Source organism: Liolophura sinensis, chromosome 7, assembly GCF_032854445.1.
Source record: "Liolophura sinensis isolate JHLJ2023 chromosome 7, CUHK_Ljap_v2, whole genome shotgun sequence".
Classification (NCBI taxonomy): domain Eukaryota; kingdom Metazoa; phylum Mollusca; class Polyplacophora; order Chitonida; family Chitonidae; genus Liolophura; species Liolophura sinensis.
The window spans coordinates 18,726,337-18,748,283 of NC_088301.1; the positions used below are offsets into that span (position 1 = coordinate 18,726,337).

The 21,947-nt window shown below is 39.0% G+C and overlaps 1 protein-coding gene across 2 annotated transcripts in view; it reads right to left on the reverse strand.

Moving 5' to 3' along the window:
* Positions 1 to 1,559: 1,559 nt before the first annotated feature.
* LOC135470207 (band 4.1-like protein 2) overlaps positions 1,560 to 21,947 on the reverse strand; it is a 29,930-nt gene continuing 9,542 nt past the window's right edge. Inside the window, exons 1-12 of one of the 2 annotated variants that reach the window (XM_064749019.1) lie at positions 20,016 to 20,033; positions 14,689 to 15,365; positions 13,489 to 13,593; positions 8,867 to 8,915; positions 8,338 to 8,413; positions 7,621 to 7,665; positions 6,902 to 7,081; positions 6,385 to 6,472; positions 5,668 to 5,826; positions 5,149 to 5,246; positions 4,356 to 4,592; positions 1,560 to 3,461 (exon numbers count right to left, since the gene is read on the reverse strand). In XM_064749019.1, coding sequence (XP_064605089.1) covers positions 4,397 to 4,592; positions 5,149 to 5,246; positions 5,668 to 5,826; positions 6,385 to 6,472; positions 6,902 to 7,081; positions 7,621 to 7,665; positions 8,338 to 8,413; positions 8,867 to 8,915; positions 13,489 to 13,593; positions 14,689 to 15,345 — 1,653 coding nt within the window. In that variant the 5' untranslated portion in view covers positions 15,346 to 15,365; positions 20,016 to 20,033 and the 3' untranslated portion in view covers positions 1,560 to 3,461; positions 4,356 to 4,396. Of the gene's footprint in view, positions 3,462 to 4,355; positions 4,593 to 5,148; positions 5,247 to 5,667; positions 5,827 to 6,384; positions 6,473 to 6,901; positions 7,082 to 7,620; positions 7,666 to 8,337; positions 8,414 to 8,866; positions 8,916 to 13,488; positions 13,594 to 14,688; positions 15,366 to 20,015; positions 20,034 to 21,947 lie in introns of those variants that run through there. The other variant, XM_064749017.1, reaches the window with a different exon arrangement.

Consider the following 21,947-nt stretch of genomic DNA (forward strand, 5'->3'; position numbering starts at 1 on the left):
GATTGGTGATTTATCCAAGGATTTCTGCACCCCAAGGAATGATCAGGACTAGGACATCTTTGTACATTTACTTGATTGGTGTTTATGCCATACTAAATATTTCATTTTTACGACGATGGCCAGCATTATGATGGGAGGAAACCAAGCAGAGCCCCTGGGAAACCCATGACCATCCGCAGGTTGCTGTAAGACCTTCCCACATACGGCTGGAGAGGAATCAAGCATGAGCTGGACTTGAACTCACAGCGACTGCCTTCGTGAGAGGCTCCTGGGTCATTGTGATGCTTTGAGGCAACAATTTTATAAAACGCTGTCCTTCAATTATGCATCCCACTGATGGGACCCTAATCTGTAGGGCTTAATCTGATAACGGTACACAAAGACAATCAGCAACAGTCTGGTGCAATTGTTGAAATTTATTTCCAAGAATACTTCCTATGATACAAATTATTCATGTATATTTCACAGAAAAAAATTAGCTTGTTTTCATTCAGCATGGCAAACTAGAAAAAGAAAATTTTCACTGAGAAGTGCACTATCGCATAAGGCAATTTCTTTCATTGAAAGTTAACTGAACTATCTTATCCTTTCCAACAGTTTTAATGGCCCTATATTAATTTCTGACAGCTCAGATACAATCACACAGAAGTTCCCACCTATCTAATATGCCATAGTAGGATAAAGAAAATACATGTATACACCTTCAAAACATACAAAAGGTTTGATATTACAGTGTTTTAGAACAGTGGAGTGAAATTCAATTCACAAAGTCCCTGAAATCTGTTCTAAAACTTTTCAATTGTGTATATGTAAAATAAAGGTGGAAATAAACCCTATCAATGACCAAAATGAAAAGATCAGAATGTCTGTTCACCACATCTCACATTTCATTCACTTTCAATGTTTCATCCTCATTCTGCTCAATGTCAACCAACGCTAATGAACTCAACTCCCATTTGCCTGTACTATGATATATCGAAGGCCACGTATGATCCACAATACCCAGAACCCATCGCTAGGATACTCTGCGCTCTGGGCTGCCGCTAACTCTACACAACACTGCACACATACAACCTGCGGTTTTCAAGTTTATACATGGATAAGGCCTGAACACCAAAGTGATACTGTATTATTACGTCAGTGGACATCTTTTGATGGAAAACTAGTACCTTTATACTGCATTTGATCCTTTTCTTTGTAAACAACTAACAACTTTACACTCCTTTCTATGACAGAAATCCGTAATGTTAACTTCTCCAATTTTTCGCGTAGATTAGATTTTTTCTCTTCAGAGTAATTATATATGCTTTGCAAATACATCTATATTTATTTATAGGATAAAGAAAATACATGTATATAGCTGACAAAAAATACAAATTGGGAATGTATATGGACAGAAATACGGTAAATTTATGAAATGATATGTAAGACATAACAAAACAAATTAGGAATTCTTTCAACATATATAATTCTACATCCTGCCAATGGAAAATGTAGTATTAACAAAAAAGATGAATTAAAAAAGAAAATAAACAAAGAAAAAAAAACAACTATGTTAAAATTAGATACATATATATACACATAGAATGTTTTTCATTTTATACAACTTCACCTATATGTATTTATAAGCTATCACAATATACAATGATGCACTTAAATGTATATATACAAATTTGGGAATGTTTACACTTTGAATTTCATAATTAGCATATCGAACTTCACAGTATATATACCAGTGATATGTATGGTTTCTAAAAACAAAGAGGTAACACATAGCATCACTGATGCTTTTTAATGAAGATATTCTTTACTTTTGTCATTGTAGGTTGAAACTATTGTAAGAAACATAAAACTAAATGTACATAAACATCACCATAAAGTCAAACACCAAAGAGCGAAATGCATTAAAATGCTCAAATGAGAAATGAACAGAAATGAAGAAAAGTATGGCATGATGTGTGATGTGAGATACTATTGTTCTGTAAGAGTTGTTCAAATCCATAACTTCTTCAGTTTTGAGTCTCTAGCCAGCCTACTTTAATGTGTCTGTGTTTTGTGTGGGATGCAATATTTTGTTGCGGATGGGAACATCTCAAGTATGGTGGTGGTCGAAGGTGGGGGGGGGGGGGGGGGACATTATTGCAGATGTGCAAATGAGTTTCACAAGGATAGCATTTTAAGATGTCTAGAGCCATGAAAATGCTTGTACCATGCCCTATTACAACCTTGAGAACATGGTGGCTATGCTCTCTGCAAAGAAAATGTGTCAGAAAGTGTACATGTCAGCAGCTAAAATATTAAATATTAACAAAAGAGAAAGCTTTCAAACATCCTTTTATGCATCTTGACATATCATACACAGGTCTTACCACATAAACTAGTAGTTTTGTTTGGAAATGGTTAAGTCACTGCAAATGGTGAAAGGACCAAACACCTCTCTCTCATTATAACGCTGATGTTGGGAGGGGGGGGGGGACAAATCTTTCTACTGTGTTATGTGAAGCGCGTTATAGGAAGCTTGTCAGCTACTGATATTGCGCAACATATTAAACATAACAAAAGTTTATAACATGATGTAAATTGCAAGCCAGATCAACATAATATGGTTTTCCTTGAATATTTACATGATAACCAAACTTCTGAGTGCAACCAACTTACAGTCTGAAGGTTTTGTTCACTTTCAAAGTATTACAGCTATGTGAAGTAACCACAATGTAAAAAATTTGGGGGACACATTTGTGACTGTGCTACACTGAAGCGCATATTGTAGTGAAGCGTGTTATAACGAGGAAGAGAGGTAGTTCGAAGCTTTGAATGCAGGCCAATAACTAAGTAACACTGAATTTGTCCCCAACATATCTACAGAAGCTAAAATGAATGTAGCCTTGTAGAGAAACCTGTCAGATATGGTTCTGAGAAGCCACATGTTCCATGCACTGATGAAAAAATATATCTGACACGTTACACATACATGTATATGCCCCTTCTTTCTGCGGAAAACACATCTGGACGGTAATGAATTCGATTCTGTGGAAAGAAAGGCGATAGGGCGTCGGTATCTTTGATGAAAGGACAACAGTTTCCATATAATCTCCTGTGATATCACACGGGAATGATTTCCAAGTAGAAAAGCACCAATACTGCTACATGCCACAATGTGCCATTATTTCTGCTTGAATCTGGCAGTTATAGACATCAGGTTAATCCAGTGTTAACCAGTCCTATCCAGTTTACACCAGCATGAATCAGCTTTTGTGATGCATTCAATTCGGGACCCAAAATCTGATATCAGCCAAAAAATTTCTCAATGCTGACCACTCTCCAGAACTACTGGTATACTGTTTTCAGATTTTCACCTACAACACTTCTCCATGAGCAGGATAACAGTTGACACATTTGTAAGTATCCACGGAAAGATCTGTGAAAGATGCTTAGGAACAATACATGAAAATGTGATGTTGCTGAAATGGAAACAGAAATGGAGTTTTTAAAAAACTGTAGCAATCAAAGTGGTTATAATTGCATGGTCGCAAGCAACTATAAGAAACAAACGGTGACTTCAGATTTATTGTATTTATTTATTTGATTGGTGTTTCACAACATACTCAATAATATTTCACTTATACAATGATGGCCAGCATTATGGTGGGAGAAAAACAGGCAGAGCCCGCAGAAAACCCACGATCATCCGCAGGTTGCTGATAGACCTTCCCACGTACGCCCGGAAAGGAAGCCAGCATGAGCTGAAGTGATTTTAGACAGAGTGCTTAATACACTTGTATATGTATATGTGAATGTATAGACCTCTACAATTCACCACAGTATTTTTAATTACTGCTGATGTACATGTTAACTGTATCAAACTCTCTCATAGATAAGTTAGGGGCCTCCGTGGCTCAGTGGGTTAGCTCGCTGGACCCAGGAGCCTCTCACCGATGCGATTGCTGGGAGTTTGGTTTCCTTCCACCATAATACTGGCTGCCTTCATGTAAGTGAAATATTCTTGAGCATGGTGTAAAACACCAATCACATAAAAAAATAAATAAATCATAGAAAAGTTTAATAAAGCATTAAGTTTGTAATTTTGTGAAACTGAATTCTGACATAGAAGACTATTGTCTGTACAGTATACAGACTCCATTAGAATTCTAACAGCGTGAAATATAGATGCTGTCTACATACCTGCTTTCTCTCAATCCTATATGGACAAGGAAATAAGACTGCTCTACGCAGTATATTACTGCAGTTATATAAGCACAGGCAATTTTATTAGTGGCTTAAAGAGAGAGGCTAGGGACGTGCTGTCCTTACATGTGCCTAACCTATGTCTTAGTGGGGACGGGTGAGATAAATACCTTGTACAGAGATGAAAAGGCTATGATTGAAGTTGCCATGGTTACATAATGCGCTGGCTCTGACTGTGTAACCTGCCGCTCTGTGAGAAATTGGACTTTGACCCTAAGGACAACATAGAAGCACTTCTGGGGACATTTCGATGACTGGCTTGATGCTGTGTTCGTCCGGAGTACCGGAATTTGGATCCGAATGAGATGAGCGAGTTTGATCTTGGCAGAATGTCTGGATCCTTGAGCCTGTTGAAGAACAATCATGCACAGGATTAATCATGCACAATCATGCATAATTGTGCACATTTAGTTCTCTGTTGTTCCACACCTACCCACTCTCACCTGGCCACCATGCCCTTCTCATGACAACAAGACTTTTTATCCATTCTGAGTGAAAGCAATTGTGACCATGACGTCACAGAAAGATTGAACATACCTTATCAATGTGACCTGTTACTTGGTACTTGATTGCAACTTATGACAAGTCTATTTTATAACTTCTAAAACATTGTGTATCTGTCTAACGATGGGTGCAAGAACTGGGACCAGAGTGATACAATGCCAATTAACATTCTCAGAAAACGGCCGAGATCGAACTATTGGATAGAGTTGATGAGATGCTGCAGAATTCAGCTGGTGAGAGATTTTATCTGCATGCAATTCTATATTTTCACTCGAAATCTTTGGCAAAACTGCACAGGGCTCAAGCACTAATTATCCACTTCACAACTTCATGATACACTTAAACATTCAACCCTTCATCACACAAGGGTCTTACTAAGGGAGACAGCTCTGCTCTTACCTGAAGAATGTGTGATGTGCTGAGCAAATCCACCAGATGTGCTTAGCAATATGGCTGTTTTCCATGTTAAATCCAATCACGTTCTGGTAGGGCTGGAACTAAAGTGTGAAGAGGAGATAAATAATGAATAGATTATGGATACATCAGTCATGGTTACAATATTATGTTTACAATTGTATGTTTACAAAACTTACTAGGATTTTTCTGATGTGAAGAAATCACAGAATAAAAAACAAAAAGCAAATATTTCACCCCAGATTTACTACATGTACATGCACCTCCCCAGTTCGAACTGATTTTGGAGTCTTGGTCCAGACTGCACTGCTGAATGGTCTATAATGAATTTTGCTGAAAACCACTGTAACTTCACCCTCACAAGGGGAAGTTATCCACTAACTTGCCACAGGTCGGTGGTTTACTCCTGGCACTCCTGTTTATGCAACCAATGAAACTTGCCACAGTCGTATAAGTAAAATATTCTGGAGTATACAATCAGATAAATAACATTTTGCTACTTACCTCCACAGGTCTGAGTGTTATGTAGAAAATTCTGCTGCTGTAGGACATTTTAAGAATTTGAGGCCAGGCAAAGCGGTTCAACTGTCTGCGATCTTTGTAGATCAGCAATCCCCGAGCGCTCACACCAAGGCGAATCAGAACATTCGGCTGCTCTGAATCCTGAAATAACAGAATTAAGACAGTAGCAGATGAGAACATTCGACATGAAGCAAATTTGCAACGGAAAAAGATCTTATATCTTTTATGAGGACATCATGGTAAAAAATCAAATAACTGAAAATGTATTCAAGGAAGTACTGGTTCACATGTACATCTGTAAAAATGGGTTATCCCAGCATATTGCTTAAGCCACTAAAAGACCACAACAACTCTTTAAATTGTCACCAGTGGTATAATTTATAGGAAACAAATTAAATAAACAATAAACTTAACTAAAACACATTTGTTAGTAAACAAATGTACAATGAAATATTAACATGCTATAGCCGTATGTCGGAAGCAACCTGCGGATGGTCTTGGGTTTCCCCCAGGCACTACCCAGTTTCCTCCTACTATAATGCTGGCCGCCGTTGTATAAGTGAAATATCCTTGAGTACCACGTAAAACACCAATCAAATACAATAAATAAATAAATCTAACATGCTACAAAGAAATCTCAAAAAAAGCGAAATTTTTTTTAAAGAACACCACTTCACAAAATATTACTTTTTCACTTACCCTTGAGTTGAAGAATTCCACGCCATAGAACTCCAATTTTCGGGCATTTTCAAGGAAATGGTATTCTGCTTGCTCTGGTGTTAATCCTCTGTTCAGGGACAGAAAGAGGTACAAATAATCAATTATTCAATTTGCTGTTGTATTTTTGTATCCATTTAAAACATTTAGCAAGATGAACACATTTTTGAACGACTTTGGCATGTGACAAGCAGGATCTTAGACTGGGCTTTGTTTTTCTATGAATTAAAGAAATACCAACAATCCCAGCCCCACAAGACTCTCGCCCTTGGTGATTCTCCTGTTGTGCAAATTGCTAACTTTCAAATCCTAGCATGTTCTGACTTAGAATAACCAATTGGATATGTTTGTGTTTCTGAAGAGAACAAGCAACATTTACATCTCTTTGAAAAAAAACCCCAGAAAGATCTACAAGAATTCTCTGGGTCACAATTAAATGAGGAGATTTGGAACTACATTCTTCCTGGGGAGGTGAACAGCTCAACCTCCTATAATTTACCTGTGTGTTTTGTGGAGTTCTGCTATCTTTTCTAGGAGCGCCGTCGACTGTTCAGGTGCAAATCTGAGCACCTCCAAGTAACTGTAGCCAGCCCCATGTTCCTCTACATCATAATCGCCTAGCTCAGACTGGGCCGTGTAAGAGCCCAACAAAGCTTGTGTCAGAAACGTGCACGGTAACCTGCATGTAACAAAAAGAAAAATTAATATCACAATTAAATCAAAGTTAAATTCACTAGATTTTCAGTATTAATGCTAACGAACAACACCAAGTCTAAATAGCTTGATTTACACATGATCCTGAATGGAGACAAATTGTACACTCCATCTGATGACCTTTTCTTTTATCTGTATATTTTATGAATCTTTTCAAGCTATATATTTGAGAATTTTTTTTAGTCATATTAATACTATCAAGCACCTGTTAAAAATCTTCAAAATGGGTAGCCAATGACTTTACTTGATCTAAGTATGAATTTCCCATTACAGAATAGCTAAAGTAAACAATGAATAGAGCCAGTCCAGTGTTCAAGTGAGGACATGAAAATAACAAGCGTTTTCATCACTATCAATCAATGTGTATAAATATGGAACCTCATCTGTTGATAAAATGTCAAATGCAATGGTCCCAATGAAACCTCAGAATGCCATGTGCTTGTATATGAAGGGATTCTATAGATAACTTGCATATCTTATTAATGAGTGAGATAGGAAACTTACGCTTCTGTAGCAATGTCATTGCGGACCTGAAGGCAAATCTGGTACCTGGTAAACAGATCAATCAGAGCATTAATAATAAAAGCACACCAGTCTGGTCATTTGTTCATTTAGTACAATATCAAAGAACACAACAACAATAGGTCAGCTTCCAGTTCAAACTCTTTTATCGAAGAAGGTAGAAAAAGTCCAACTGTATTATGTGACCTGTCAAAAATGTTAGGCAACTATTTTTGATCACATTCACTATAACATGAGCATCTGAAAAAAGTGTCATAAGAAGTCATTTAGAATAGACGAATGATGGAGAAAATTGAGAAACTGAACGTTTGTGAACTTGAAAAGTTTCTACAGGAAAATAGTGTCATTTGTGCTTCTCAAAAAGGATAAGACAGGTGATCAGTAAAATTAATGTCAAGGTTGCCTAACATTTTTCTCAAGTCACATGACACAGTAGGTTTTAACCTTTGCTGACAAAAGAGTTTCAACTCGAAACTCCCCTATTATAGGCAAATACATGTGTAACTTGCACTCTGAATCTGACAAGAAATTAGCTTAAACATTCGCTCCGAACTCACCTGTCTGCATGCAATCCATAGCCGGTAACAGCTGTTGTTCGCGATGCCAATTGAAGTGCGTAACAACTCACAGACAGGACCCAGTATCAAAATAGTCACACCCAAGATTGCTCAGTTAACAAGAAATTAATGGTATGCCTACCTGGCCATATCTTCTCGCAACTGTGTTGGGTAAGGTGGATAAAACTTGACCCCAAATATAAAATTTAATCCACCCTCTGAAAAGCGGTAAGAAAAACAAATTTACGAATTTGTTAGGGTGTAGAGGTACAGCAAGAATACAGATGCCTCATGAACAGATTACACATAAAAGGTATGCCTCTAGCACATCACAGCTTCACATCCAAAATGAAAAATGTAAAGTTATAAAAATCCTATCCAAACCTCTGTGAACCTTCTGCTATATTCAGGGATATTCAGAAAATCAACTTTGAATGAACAAACTACAGCAAAAGACTTAAAATGTTGCCCAGACAGGCGTGTTTTTAGAGGTTAATAAATGTCATATTTATTACTTTTGGTGCTGAAACTTATGTACTTCCCAACATGACAGGTATATTTCTTTACCTTTCACACAACCCTGAATACATTTTATGTTTCAAGCACATTCGAACGTTCAGTAAAACACAGTATGTGTGGAGCAATACACATGTAACGCAGGTAAGACTTACTCATGAGCCTGATCTGTTTGTGTAGTTTTGCCTCTGGCTCCAGCCATGTCTGCAAAATAGCAACAAACGTCATATTTATTTTTACATTTATGAGGGAATGAGTAATCTGCTGGCCACATTGATGCATTCTACCTGCCTTGAAATAAAGAGCACATGTAAAAAAGGAGTGGTACATCACTTTTCTGGAGTGTATGCAGACAATAAGACATTACCTGCATGTGTAAGCTGTTTTAAGTTTATTTCCTGGAGTGCATGGAGACAATAAGACATTGCATGTACATGTAAGCTGTTTTAAGTTTAATTTCTGGAGTGTATGGAGACAATAAGATATTACATGTACGTGTAAGCTGTTCTATGTTTAATTTCTGGAGTGTATGGAGACAATAAGACATCACATGTACGTGTAAGCTGTTCTAAGTTTAATTTCTGGAGTGTATGGAGACAATAAGACATTACATGTAAGTGTAAGCTGTTATAAGTTTAATAGAGTATACACAGATCGTTCTGCAACATAGGGCTAACATTGAACAAAACCATTCTGCAACACATTTCAAATTTTTGTTTTCACTTGTACTGTCTTGAATATGTGTACTTGGAGCAAAAACATGCAGACATTTTAACCACTATTAAGTTTCAAAGGTACAATTTTTCTTAGAAAAATTGTTTAACGGCATTATCCGTGTAATCTGCTGATAATTTAAAACACTACAAAACTAAGAATTTCTCACATCTGAACATCTATGTTGAATGAGCATTGCTAATTTACTCGTTATCACAAACAGGTAAGACTGTACATCCCTGTGACAGGTAAGTCTGTACATCCCTGTGACAGGTAAGACTGTACATCCCTGTGACAGGTAAGACTGTACATTCCTGTGACAGGTAAGACTTTACATCCCTGTGACAGGTAAGTCTGTACATCCCTGTGACAGGTAAGTCTGTACATCTCTGTACATCCCTGTGACAGGTAAGACTGTACATCCCTGTGACAGGTAAGTCTTACAACCTGAACCAGTGACATGTTGACGATGAGCTAGTCACTAAGCTGGAATGTCTGACCTACATCCCAGCGTCACTGCCAATGTTGCTCAGCTAATAATCAGGTGTATTTGGGGGTACACGGATGACCTGCTTAACACCAGCATATCTTATCCACGACATAAACACACCCCCACACTCAGCCCATCAGAGTCAGGATTTATGAAACAGATTGAGACAGCATTAGAAAGAAGTACCTGGTATACTGATCTTTTATGTACCATTCAAATAAAGTTGTGTTAGTTTTTTGGTTTTACTTATCTATTTATCAGCACTATTATAACAGCAAATTATACCCTGATTATGTCCTGTAGTAATTAACAATCCATCCCTCGTATCACAATCACTGTGATACTTTCAGAAGTGTGGCTAAATTCACTTTCAATGGAAATCCAATTCTCTTCAGAACTTCCTTACACCAAAACTACAGAAATCTGCTGGGATTCCTGTGAAAAAGTCACATTCAAAGTCAAATCTGTTCCTTAAAGGCTTAAGGAGGTTTATATATTTCCCTCGGGATTAGCTAAGTATCTAAATTAAATCCTTATAAAACCACCCAGTGTTTTGCATGTTCATGTATGTGTGTCTGATTTATTCTGCCCGGCTACAAAAACTTGCATGTGAATAAAATCTAAATATAAAATACTTTATATGAGCCTCTGAAAAAAAGTCAGTTTTCTCCTTTTGCTTTGTCAGCAGTTTACAATGTGGTACTATAGTATTGGACACTTGACCTCTAAGTGATTCACAGTCCTACCCAGGGAGTTACATGCACATGTACACTGTAGTTAGGAGCTTTGGGGTCAGCTTAATGCTCCACAGTAGTGTCTATGAATAGCCTATGGGCCATGCACCCATACCTGTATGTACTGTCTATGCATGTCATTTTGCACATCAACATAGGTATTCACAATCCACTCACATCCCTCCCACAATCAAGACGACCAAGACAATCAAAACATACAGGCATTGCTTTTTTCCCCACAAATGACACAATGGACATCTGTATACTTAACAGATTACCAACCGTCACTCAGAGCTGACAAGTGACGAGACAATCTTGTGGGCAGCAAATTGGATGACCTATGTAATTACTGGGCACTGACACGCAGATATGTAATGCTTTTAAAAATTACCTGTATAAGCACAGGCACGTGTTCGTCGATATGTCCCGGGAAACTTTCTAATCGAGAGATCCAATGTACAATTTATAGTCGTAATGTCTTGTTTCCATAGTCATTTCATCTTCACAACCCATATACATGTGTATGCAGAGATGGGTGCATTTAAACTGGTTGCAATTGGTTGAAGGGGCCTCCGCGGCTCAGTTGGTTAGCGCACTAGCGCAACGTAATTAACCATGAGTCTCTCACCAATGCGGTCGCTGTGAGTTTAAGCCCAGCTCATGCTGGCTTCCTCTCCAGCCAGGTCCGTGGGAAGGTCCGCCAACAACCTGCAGATGGTCGTGGGTTTCCACCCACCATAATGCTGGCTGCTGTTGTATAAGTGAAATATTCTTGAGCATGGCATAAAACACCAATCAAATAAAATACATAAATAAATAATAGGTTGAATCACGTAATTATTTCAATGAAGCCTTACACCATGAGTGTAGGCATCTCAGGTACTTTTCACTGAAGCCTTACACCATGAGTGTAGGCATAGCAGGTACATTTCACTGAAGCCTTACACCATGAGTGTAGGCATAGCAGGTACTTTTCACTGAAGCCTTACACCATGAGTGTAGGCATAGCAGGTACTTTTCACTGAAGCCTTACACCATGAGTGTAGGCATAGCAGGTACTTTTCACTGAAGCCTTACACCATGAGTGTAGGCATAGCAGGTACATTTCACTGAAGCCTTACACCATGAGTGTAGGCATAGCAGGTACTTTTCACTTAAGCCTTACACCATGAGTGTAGGCATCGCAGGTACTTTTCACTGAAGCCTTACACCATGAGTGTAGGCATAGCAGGTACATTTCACTGAAGCCTTACACCATGAGTGTAGGCATAGCAGGTACTTTTAACTGAAGCCTTACACCATGAGTGTAGGCATAGCAGGTACTTTTCACTGAAGCCTTACACCATGAGTGTAGGCATAGCAGGTACTTTTCACTGAAGCCTTACACCATGAGTGTAGGCATAGCAGGTACTTTTCACTGAAGCCTTACACCATGAGTGTAAGCATGGCAGATACTTTTCACTGAAGCCTTACACCATGAGTGTAGGCATAGCAGGTACTTTTCACTGAAGCCTTACACCATGAGTGTAGGCATAGCAGGTACTTTTCACTGAAGCCTTACACCATGAGTGCAGGCATAGCAGGTATTTTTCACTGAAGCCTTACACCATGAGTGTAGGCATAGCAGGTACATTTCACTGAAGCCTTACACCATGAGTGTAGACATAGCAGGTACAATTCACTGAAGCCTTACACCATAAGTGTAGGCATAGCAGGTACTTTTCACTTAAGCCTCACACCATGAGTGTAGGCCTTGCATGTACATTTCACTGAAGCCTTACACCATGAGTGTAGGCATAGCAGGTACTTTTCACTTAAGCCTCACACCATGAGTGTAGGCATAGCAGGTACATTTCACTGAAGCCTTACACCATGAGTGTAGGCCTAGCATGTAGATTTCACTGAAGCCTTACACCATGAGTATAGGCATAGCATGTACTTTTCACTGAAGCCTTACACCATGAGTGTAGGCATAGCAGGTACTTTTCACTGAAGCCTTACACCATGAGTGTAAGCATGGCAGATACTTTTCACTGAAGCCTTACACCATGAGTGTAGGCATAGCAGGTACTTTTCACTAAAGCCTTACACCATGAGTGTAGGCATAGCAGGTACTTTTCACTGAAGCCTTAGACCATGAGTGTAAGCATGGCAGATACTTTTCACTGAAGCCTTACACCATGAGTGTAGGCATAGCAGGTACTTTTCACTGAAGCCTTACACCATGAGTGCAGGCATAGCAGGTATTTTTCACTGAAGCCTTACACCATGAGTGTAGGCATAGCATGTACATTTCACTGAAGCCTTACACCATGACTGTAGACACAGCAGGTACAATTCACTGAAGCCTTACACCATAAGTGTAGGCATAGCAGGTACTTTTCACTTAAGCCTTACACCATGAGTGTAGGCCTTGCATGTACATTTCACTGAAGCCTTACACCATGAGTGTAGGCATAGCAGGTACTTTTCACTTAAGCCTCACACCATGAGTGTAGGCATAGCAGGTACGTTTCACTGAAGCCTTACACCATGAGTGTAGGCCTAGCAGGTACATTTCACTGAAGCCTTACACCATGAGTATAGGCATAGCATGTACATTTCACTGAAGCCTTACACGATGAGTGTAGGCCTAGCATGTACATTTCACTGAAGCCTTACACCATGAGTGTAAGCACAGCAGGTACATTTAAAACAAAAACCATGAACCAAACTGAACATACACATGCTTGCTCTGAATTTAGCAATCTGAAAATTTTAAGTTTTCAACATTGTTTTGCCCACATCATAAAAGTGTCCACCTAATAACTAGTACAAGACTAAACTTAGTTCTGCTTACCTTTACATTCTGATAATCATAATAATACAGCCCAAAGTAATCCTTCTCCAACAGGTTGATGTGGTCACAGACTTTCTCAAACAAAAACAGCCCATAAGCTCGTTTCTGAAAATTATACCAATATGAATTAATATTTAATGCATTAGCCTACATGTATATAGCTAACTGGGTCATTTTCCATGTCTCCATGTACCAGGAAGAAACCATTCCACTTCACCATGCACAACGAGGATACTGTTTCCCTTCACCATGCACCAGGAGGATACCATTTCCCTTCACCATGCACCAGGAGGATACCATTTCACTTCACCATGCACCAGGAGGATACCATTTCACTTCACCATCAACCAGGAGGATACCATTTCACTTCACCATCCACCAGGAGGATACCATTTCACTTCACCATCCACCAGGAGGATACCATTTCACTTCACCATCCACCAGGAGGATACCATTTCACTTCAACATGCACCAGGAGGATACCATTTCACTTCACCATCCACCAGGAGGATACCATTTGACTTCAACATGCACCAGGAGGATACCATTTCACTTTAACAAGCACCAGGAGGATATTGTTCCACTTCACCATTCCAATTTGCCATGCAGAAAGAGGATACTGTTCATTTCACCATATGGCAGGATAATCTGCCATATCAATTTGTCAGGCACCAATCCACTTCACTATTCACAGATTGACAGAGGCATTACTTATGGATAACTTCACTATTCACCAGGGGGATACTGTTTCACTTCACCATGCATCAGGAGAATATTGTTCCACTCCAACATTTCAATCAGCCATGCAGAAGGAAACCAATCCACTTCACCACGTACCAGGCAGTACAAATACCAGGAAGAAGCCAGCCCACTCCACCAAGCAATGGAGGAAACCATTCCATTTCACCATGTACCAGGAGGAGACATTTCTCATCACAATTTATCAGCAGTCAATTTAAAAGCACTGGTACGTACAGAATAACATTTACAGTAAATTATGGAAACTACACTCCCCTAATTCTTCAACCCTTTTGCTTATGAAAAAGCTTCTTTCAGTGCAATTTATGCACATTTTTAATATGATTGTTTTGGAGAAAAAACTGCATCATTCGGATCGGCCTGTTATGCTTGCTAACATGTGATGAGTTACAGTAATAGATCAATAACAGGCTTTCCACAACCACTGGAGCACTGACTTACCTCTATCTCCAAGTCCAGATTCGTGCCATCAAGTAGCAGAACTCGAGAACGCACAAAATTGCTGCCCTGGACAGCAGGGGGAACTGGTGACTTGGTGTTTGCCTTTTTCTGCTGCTCAAGTTCTTTTTTGGATTCCTTCTGTTTCCTCAGTTCTTCTTTCCGCCTTTGTTTCTCTTCCTCTTTCAAGCGCTTGGACTCTCGTTTTTGTAAATCTCTGTCAATGTCATTACCATTTGCTTGCACATTCTCTTTCATGCTTAAATCATCGTCTGTAACACTATGATTCATACTGTTGTCCTGTCTCGGACTTTTGGCTTCTTGTTTTTTCCTCTGCTGCTCCTCTTTCTTTCGTTGTTGCTCCTCTTTCTTTCTCTCTTGTTCTGCTCTTTTTCGTTCCTTCTCTTCTCGTTTTCTCTCCTCCTCCAGACGTTTCTTCTCTTCCTTGTCCTTGTTCGGTGTTCCTTTCTTTTTGTCCTTGGTCTTTTTCTTGCTTTTCTCCTCCAGCGCGAATATGCCAGCCTCCTTGTTGTTGATGTGGTTGCTGTTATCAGCGGGAATGTCGTCCAGACTGTACTCTTGGTCACCCAACTCGTCCTCCTCTTCGTCAGGGTCAGCCCGACCTCTGGGCCTCACCACGTGGGTCTCCTCTGCCATCATCGTACTGCGTTAATTCACACCTGTCGCAACAACAGAAAAACAGAGACACTCACTGACTGGTCATTTGCACCATACATGCACTTATATAAAGACACCTGCAGGTAAGACACAACAGAAAACAAATGTCACTAAGTGTATCATCAACGGGTTTTAGGAAAGCACAAAAATCTCGTTTGAGAACTAAAGTACCAAAAGGAAAAGCATAGAATTAGACAAATATTTAGGGAAAGGAGAATAGTGCTTGAGTTCATCAAATACTGCTCCTGTTGCAGTCTCATGGTCTGAAGGAAAGTTGAACACTGTGAAGGGTGACAAACAATTCATAGCTTTGAGCATCTGGATTGCTTGTAAAATGTTGGAGCCCTCAATCTGTACACGGATTGTGGATATATGTAACAGAGAGCAAAACAAGCAGTGGTTTTTCTCTCTGTAATCAGATGACAAGGTTAGTTTATGGGTTTGGGGTTCCAATACATCTTTCTAGAGGGCGACATCTGCCAGATAACATGGAAGGAAGTTGAAAACCGTAGATGATGTACTACCAGCCGCAGGGGGATGATTGTCATATTGGTAGGAGTGTGTGAACATAGTCAAATCAGAACTCGCAGACAGAACCAATACTCCAATAAACCAAGCACTCCACATCTTTCACCAGAAATGTCTTTATATGAATTGAGTTTTATTGATATACATTCAGTTTTCCTCCTGCTTATAGCATACTAGAGTTTTGTGAACTCCACATTCAGTATTTTGAATCTCTTAAACTGTAGTCATGACTGATGTCTATGAACCCCTGAACAATAAATGGTCATACATAAAAGAACTTGAACATAACCTACAAGAATGCAAGCATCCTAGGTGAATTCTAAGTACCTGGCAACATGGGAAGGAGTATAAACCAAAGCTTAAATAGACAGGTGATTCCCCTTCCTGGCTTATATAAAAGTGTACATGCAATCTGATACTGAGCAAGGGGATTCCCCTGATTATGTCCAGCCAGCCAATCAGGTGTGAGCCAAGCCCAATAATCACATGAATTCACTGCCAGAAATAGACAATTTGGAAAAACAAAACATTTTGTCTCATTTCATCTTCTGATCCTATCTAGTGAATGAGGAAAGTCAACTTACAAACACTTTGAAATAAAAAGAAGTCAGTGTCCTACTTACATTGTACATACAAAATAAACCAGTACATGTATATATTGTAAACTAAAAAGTGATGGAAAATATAATTAAAATGATGGGGAATACAACACATGTACTAACTATATGAACAACCAGGGTACCTGTCTAATACCTTTATTTAAACCTTTGAATACCCTTAATGGACAAATTTCTTGGAAGCTGGCAAAACCCAGGAAGCATTTAATACTATAACCCTACAAATCGTCATCCCCTGACAGCAAATACATTTCTGAAGAACTCTGTAATTACACAAATTTGTCATCAGTTGGAAAATGATACACATGTATGTTGCCCAAATACATGTAAATATATTCTGACAGCATGCTTTGAACAGTACTGAATCTGAGCTGCCCTAATTACCATAGTAAAACTTACCTGTTTGGGTGGGTTGGGTAGACTTTTACATGGACACATACATACAGTGACAATGAAATCCTATCTACCAAACTGGATCAAGGCTGTAGCCTACCTTACCTTATATATGCCTGCAGTGGTTGGTAACTAGATTTTATAAGGTTTTGTCTCACAGCCCAGCAGGGGTGTACATGTACCTAGGTATACCAGACTATCGCCCCATGGGGCACCCAAGCCCATTCTAATTAATTTGGGTGATCCAGCTGTGTTGTAGTCTGGATCATCATGTTTATACAGCAACTAATCAAAGCCCACATGAAGTTCCTGTTGTTTGAATAATGTGTCAGGAAATCTGACAGCATATGTATCATCACAGTGCCATCATCATACCTGTAGTTTACAGGTGATAACAGAGGCGTACATGCATGTACAGAGGTAATCTATTAAAGTAACTAGGGCACCTGCCACCTAAATGTATGTCTATATACAATGTGTATGTACATGCACTTATTTAAAGAGATACTGAATATAAATACACGATTTACATGTTTGGACTTTACTTGTCACCCCACCATAATGTTGGTCTCAGTTGTATAAGTGAAATTTTCTTGAGTATAGCATAAAACACCAATGAAAGAAACAGACTTGTAACTTCCATGCATAAAAATACGAATACCTTAAAAATATTTCAGATAATAGTGAAACAACGATTAGGGTATTTCTGCTTTTTACAAACCATGAAAATCTTGTTCCCAATCTTCAAAAGTGAAAATCTGTTCAGGTACATGTGTATACATATGTAATAGGTCTGTGGGTCGTCTAGCTATAAGCTAATGTCATTATCCCCAAACAATCGCAGTATACAACTGTTCCTACATGTACATGTATGAGCCAGAAACTACACATACATGAATGTCATTTATTTCTGTGGTGATCAATGCCTTTATCATAAATGCAGACCAGGAAACAGATCAATGTTTATTGTACTTTCTCTCAAGTAGAGAATGGATATCAGAGATACAGGTAATTAAACTGCGTATGCCACACAGAACACAGTCCGCACACGTATGTGTCTGGAGACGACACCATTAGCTGTGGTAGCTAGGTTGTATTTGTTAGCACACACTGTCTACATTTGTATATCTGTTATTCCCATACATACTTGATGAAAATTGATATGCACAATATTTACCACAGATATTACTGTAGTTCAGCAGTTATCATACACGTAGATGAGCACTGTGTATACAAGTTCTCATTTAAGTAAATTAGCAGTTAACACCTTAGTATTTTGTGAACAAGTCTTTCTGGTTGCACCACAACCCTATAAATACACCAGCAGTGACCAACATAAATCACTACAGTATAGGGGCATATACACATGTATATTGTGCTGTCACTTCCTAAGTCAGGCTATATACTGTCATACAGCGACACCTGCAGCCTATAAATGAACAGATGGACTATTCTCCAGGCTACTAAGCAGTACCCTAAGGTCAACGGTCAACCATACATTTAGGTATCCTTGATCTGCCTCAAAGGTGTCAAGTTTCACAGGTTTACAGGTGACCGGTGACACACCTGAATAAATTTTACCGCTGCAGCCAATCCTCTGATCTACATGAATAAGTTGCTAGATGAATGAACCAGGTAACAGCCAGTTTGACTCTACAAGGAGTCTACATGTACTTGTATTAGACCAGATAGTTTGAGGAGCTGTGGAGCATATCTGCACAAACAAATTTTAGACGTTTAACAAAAACCAGTCATTGCTAATTAGTGCCACAGACACAAAAAAATGCATACAGTATGCTTTGGGTTTTATGTCATATTTAACAATTTTTCAGTCATACAATGACAAGGAGTTATTAGCTGACCCTGTGTGTGCCTAGTCACTGTGTCCTTTTGTAGCAAGCCTGGTCAGTCCATGCCAACAAGGTGCTTCCACAACTGGAGTGTCATAACAAAGACACCATACATCCACCCAGTCACATTTACTAACACCAGCTGACTCGGCCACCCAGTCCTGTTTAATTCCTTGCCCTAACCTGTCTGTGCTGAGCCCCAAGCAATATTGAGACAGCAGTGCCATTTTTACAGTCTTTGGTATCACTTGACCCAGGTTTGATCCTAACCATTGGGTCACCAACGCGATCCTGACACAAAAAAAAAACTTTGGCTAATTACTACCAGAATCATTGACTCATATATGTATTACATCAAATTCACAATAAGGTACTTATAAATGTTATAGAGTTACTCAACCAGAACTATCTGACAAGGTATCTTGATGAGCTCCAGAACATAGCTACATACATGTACAGTAGTTCCCCTATTATAAAAACTGTTAACCTATGACAGGTCAATCGGCCATGACCACACAAAATACCCAAATCTGTCAGAGGTACACCTTTATGCAATCCTTCTAGATGTAGGAGAAAAACAGGCAGGTACAACCGGAGCTACAGTACTTGAACTATCTCACCAGGTAGATTGATCAGCTCTTGAATCTAACTCAGTACAGTTCCTGAAGGTGTTTAGGTACCAAAGGTCAACAGGTCATGGAGACAAAAATAATCCACTGAGGTGTACATGTATATGGAACTATTCTACATGTGGTAGTAAAAGAGATCCACATTTAGAGACATGTAGATATTAAACTAGGGCTGCGGTATGCCACTAAAACTACATGTATCTGAACAGATATTTTGGAGAGCTCAAAAACATACCTGTAGTGTACTGTCGATCCCTTAAGGCGTTTAGCTACAGCAGTTCAACAAGCCATGGACACATAAAATTAACCCCACTCAAGTATACATGGAATCATTCTACATGTGGCAGTAAAACAGATCCAGACTGACATGCATCCAAGGCTACAAATGCCCCTTGAACTTCCTGAGAAAGTATCTTGATGAGCTGGAGAACATACCTATAGTGTACAGTTTCTAAAGGTGTTTAGCTACCACTGGTTAACGAGCCATAGATACGCAAAAAATAACCCACCAAAGGCATGTGGAATCATTCTTCATGTGGTATTAGAAAACATCCATATCCCAAGATACATGTGGGTACAATATACATCCAGAGTTTCTCAATAAAACTACCTGATCTTGACGAACCTGAACATACCTGGTTAATTCCCAGTGGTCTTCATGCCTGAGGTAGTGTCGCTCACTAAATGTACATAGAGGCTGACCCAGATACAGGAATGTCCCACACAGCATACAGAGTGTAGTCTTTGTCAACACAAACATACCCACTTAATATATGTGGAACAAATCCACAAACAGCAGAAACATGCATGTATATATAGAAATACACCTGTTCACAAGCTTGCAGACAAACCCTGTTGCTTTCCATTCATACTGGCAGTCTTTGTTTACACAGTAAGACCTTAATTGACAACTGATGTGAACATATATTCAACAGACACTCTCCAGATGATATTTACCTGTGCATAGCTCGTTGTTTACAACCCATTGTTTTGTTTTCTTTTGCATTTTCAAATGAAAACAAACAAGGACATAAAATGTCTAAACTATTTGTAATTTTTAAATTACCATTGAAGAAATTTGTATTGGATATAAGGAAAAATTTATTACAGGTAATATACACTTCGTATTAAACTCACAACGTCATTCTTACAATTTGAACAGGTTTATATTTTTCTCCAATAGTTCAGTCAACAACATGCAGAAAAAACTCAAAGATACACTACATGTTAAGTAAAAGAAACTTTGTCATGAATTTATTACAGGGCCTCAGGTATGAAAACGTCTTACAGACCTGAACAATTTTGTACTTCTGTACACGTATAATACCCCTCACCCCTCCTCTCCAAAAAAAAATTAAGAAAGTTTATCATAACCAATGTTATTGTACATTTACTGTTGAAACCTTGATTCTGGGAAATGGACTTAAATTGTTGGCCGTCACATCCATCCTGTGGGTCCATAATCAGACAAATTTCATTACATACACTGTACCTGAATGGTGCATCACATGGGTAGGCTTTAATCCTCCAATGATAACTCAAGGCCTACGAAAATACTGGCTTTGGAGATACGCGTGAGTGAGCGAGTGAGTGAGTGAGTGCTTGGTGTTTAACATCGTACTTAACAATTTTTCAGTCATATGACGACGAAGGAATTCTTACAGTGCATGTAATGTTCCTCCTCGTTGCAGGACAGATTTCCACCACTCTTTTATCTAGTTCTGCTTCACTGAGACAACATATTGAAGGCAAGTAAGCTGCCCCACCCAAGCCATCGTTTCATGCTAAACGCCAAGCGAGGAAGTTACAACTTCCTCTTTTAAGGTCTTAGGTGTGAGTCGACCCAGGATTGATCCTGGATCTACCGCTACGATTGAAGACACGAGATGCGACATTACAAGAGGCCACTGCTCTATAAATGACTGAGCTTCTACAGCTGTGTAAGATTACACACATGTATATCTGTAAATGTTCTAAATCAAAATAGACCAAAGCATTGATCTTTAACCCACCTACATGAACATGTAATCTGCTTTATTAGTAACAAATCATGTACTGTAGCGAAAAGGGACAGGTAATAAAACCCATAATGAATCTGGGCTTTGTATTAAATGAGGAAGTGTATATACAGTACAAGTAGTGTGCGATTTAATACAATGAAATGTACAAACTTTCTCATGTTAATTCTGTGGTGATACCTATTGTACACGTACAATGTAGTCTGTACAGGTACTGTACCAGTAATACCTGGCCGGAAGTTCCTGAAGAATGGAACAATGTGTGACACTAAGCTCAATACACCATTTTTATGACTGAGGATTTAACATATGTGTACCATGTGGTTTTCCCATGACAAACACCATTAATAGTGTTGCACATCTCAGGTGTTGAGCGTATAGTACAATATAACCTGGTTAGCATTAATAGTGGATGGGGTAAATGGAAAGTGGGGGGGGGGGGGTATAATCTTGACAGGTGACTCAGCCCACAGGTATTTGAGTACTCCAGCAAACTGGACCTCCACCATTATAGTATACTCCCAAGATTGTATGGTTAAGGATAGGTTT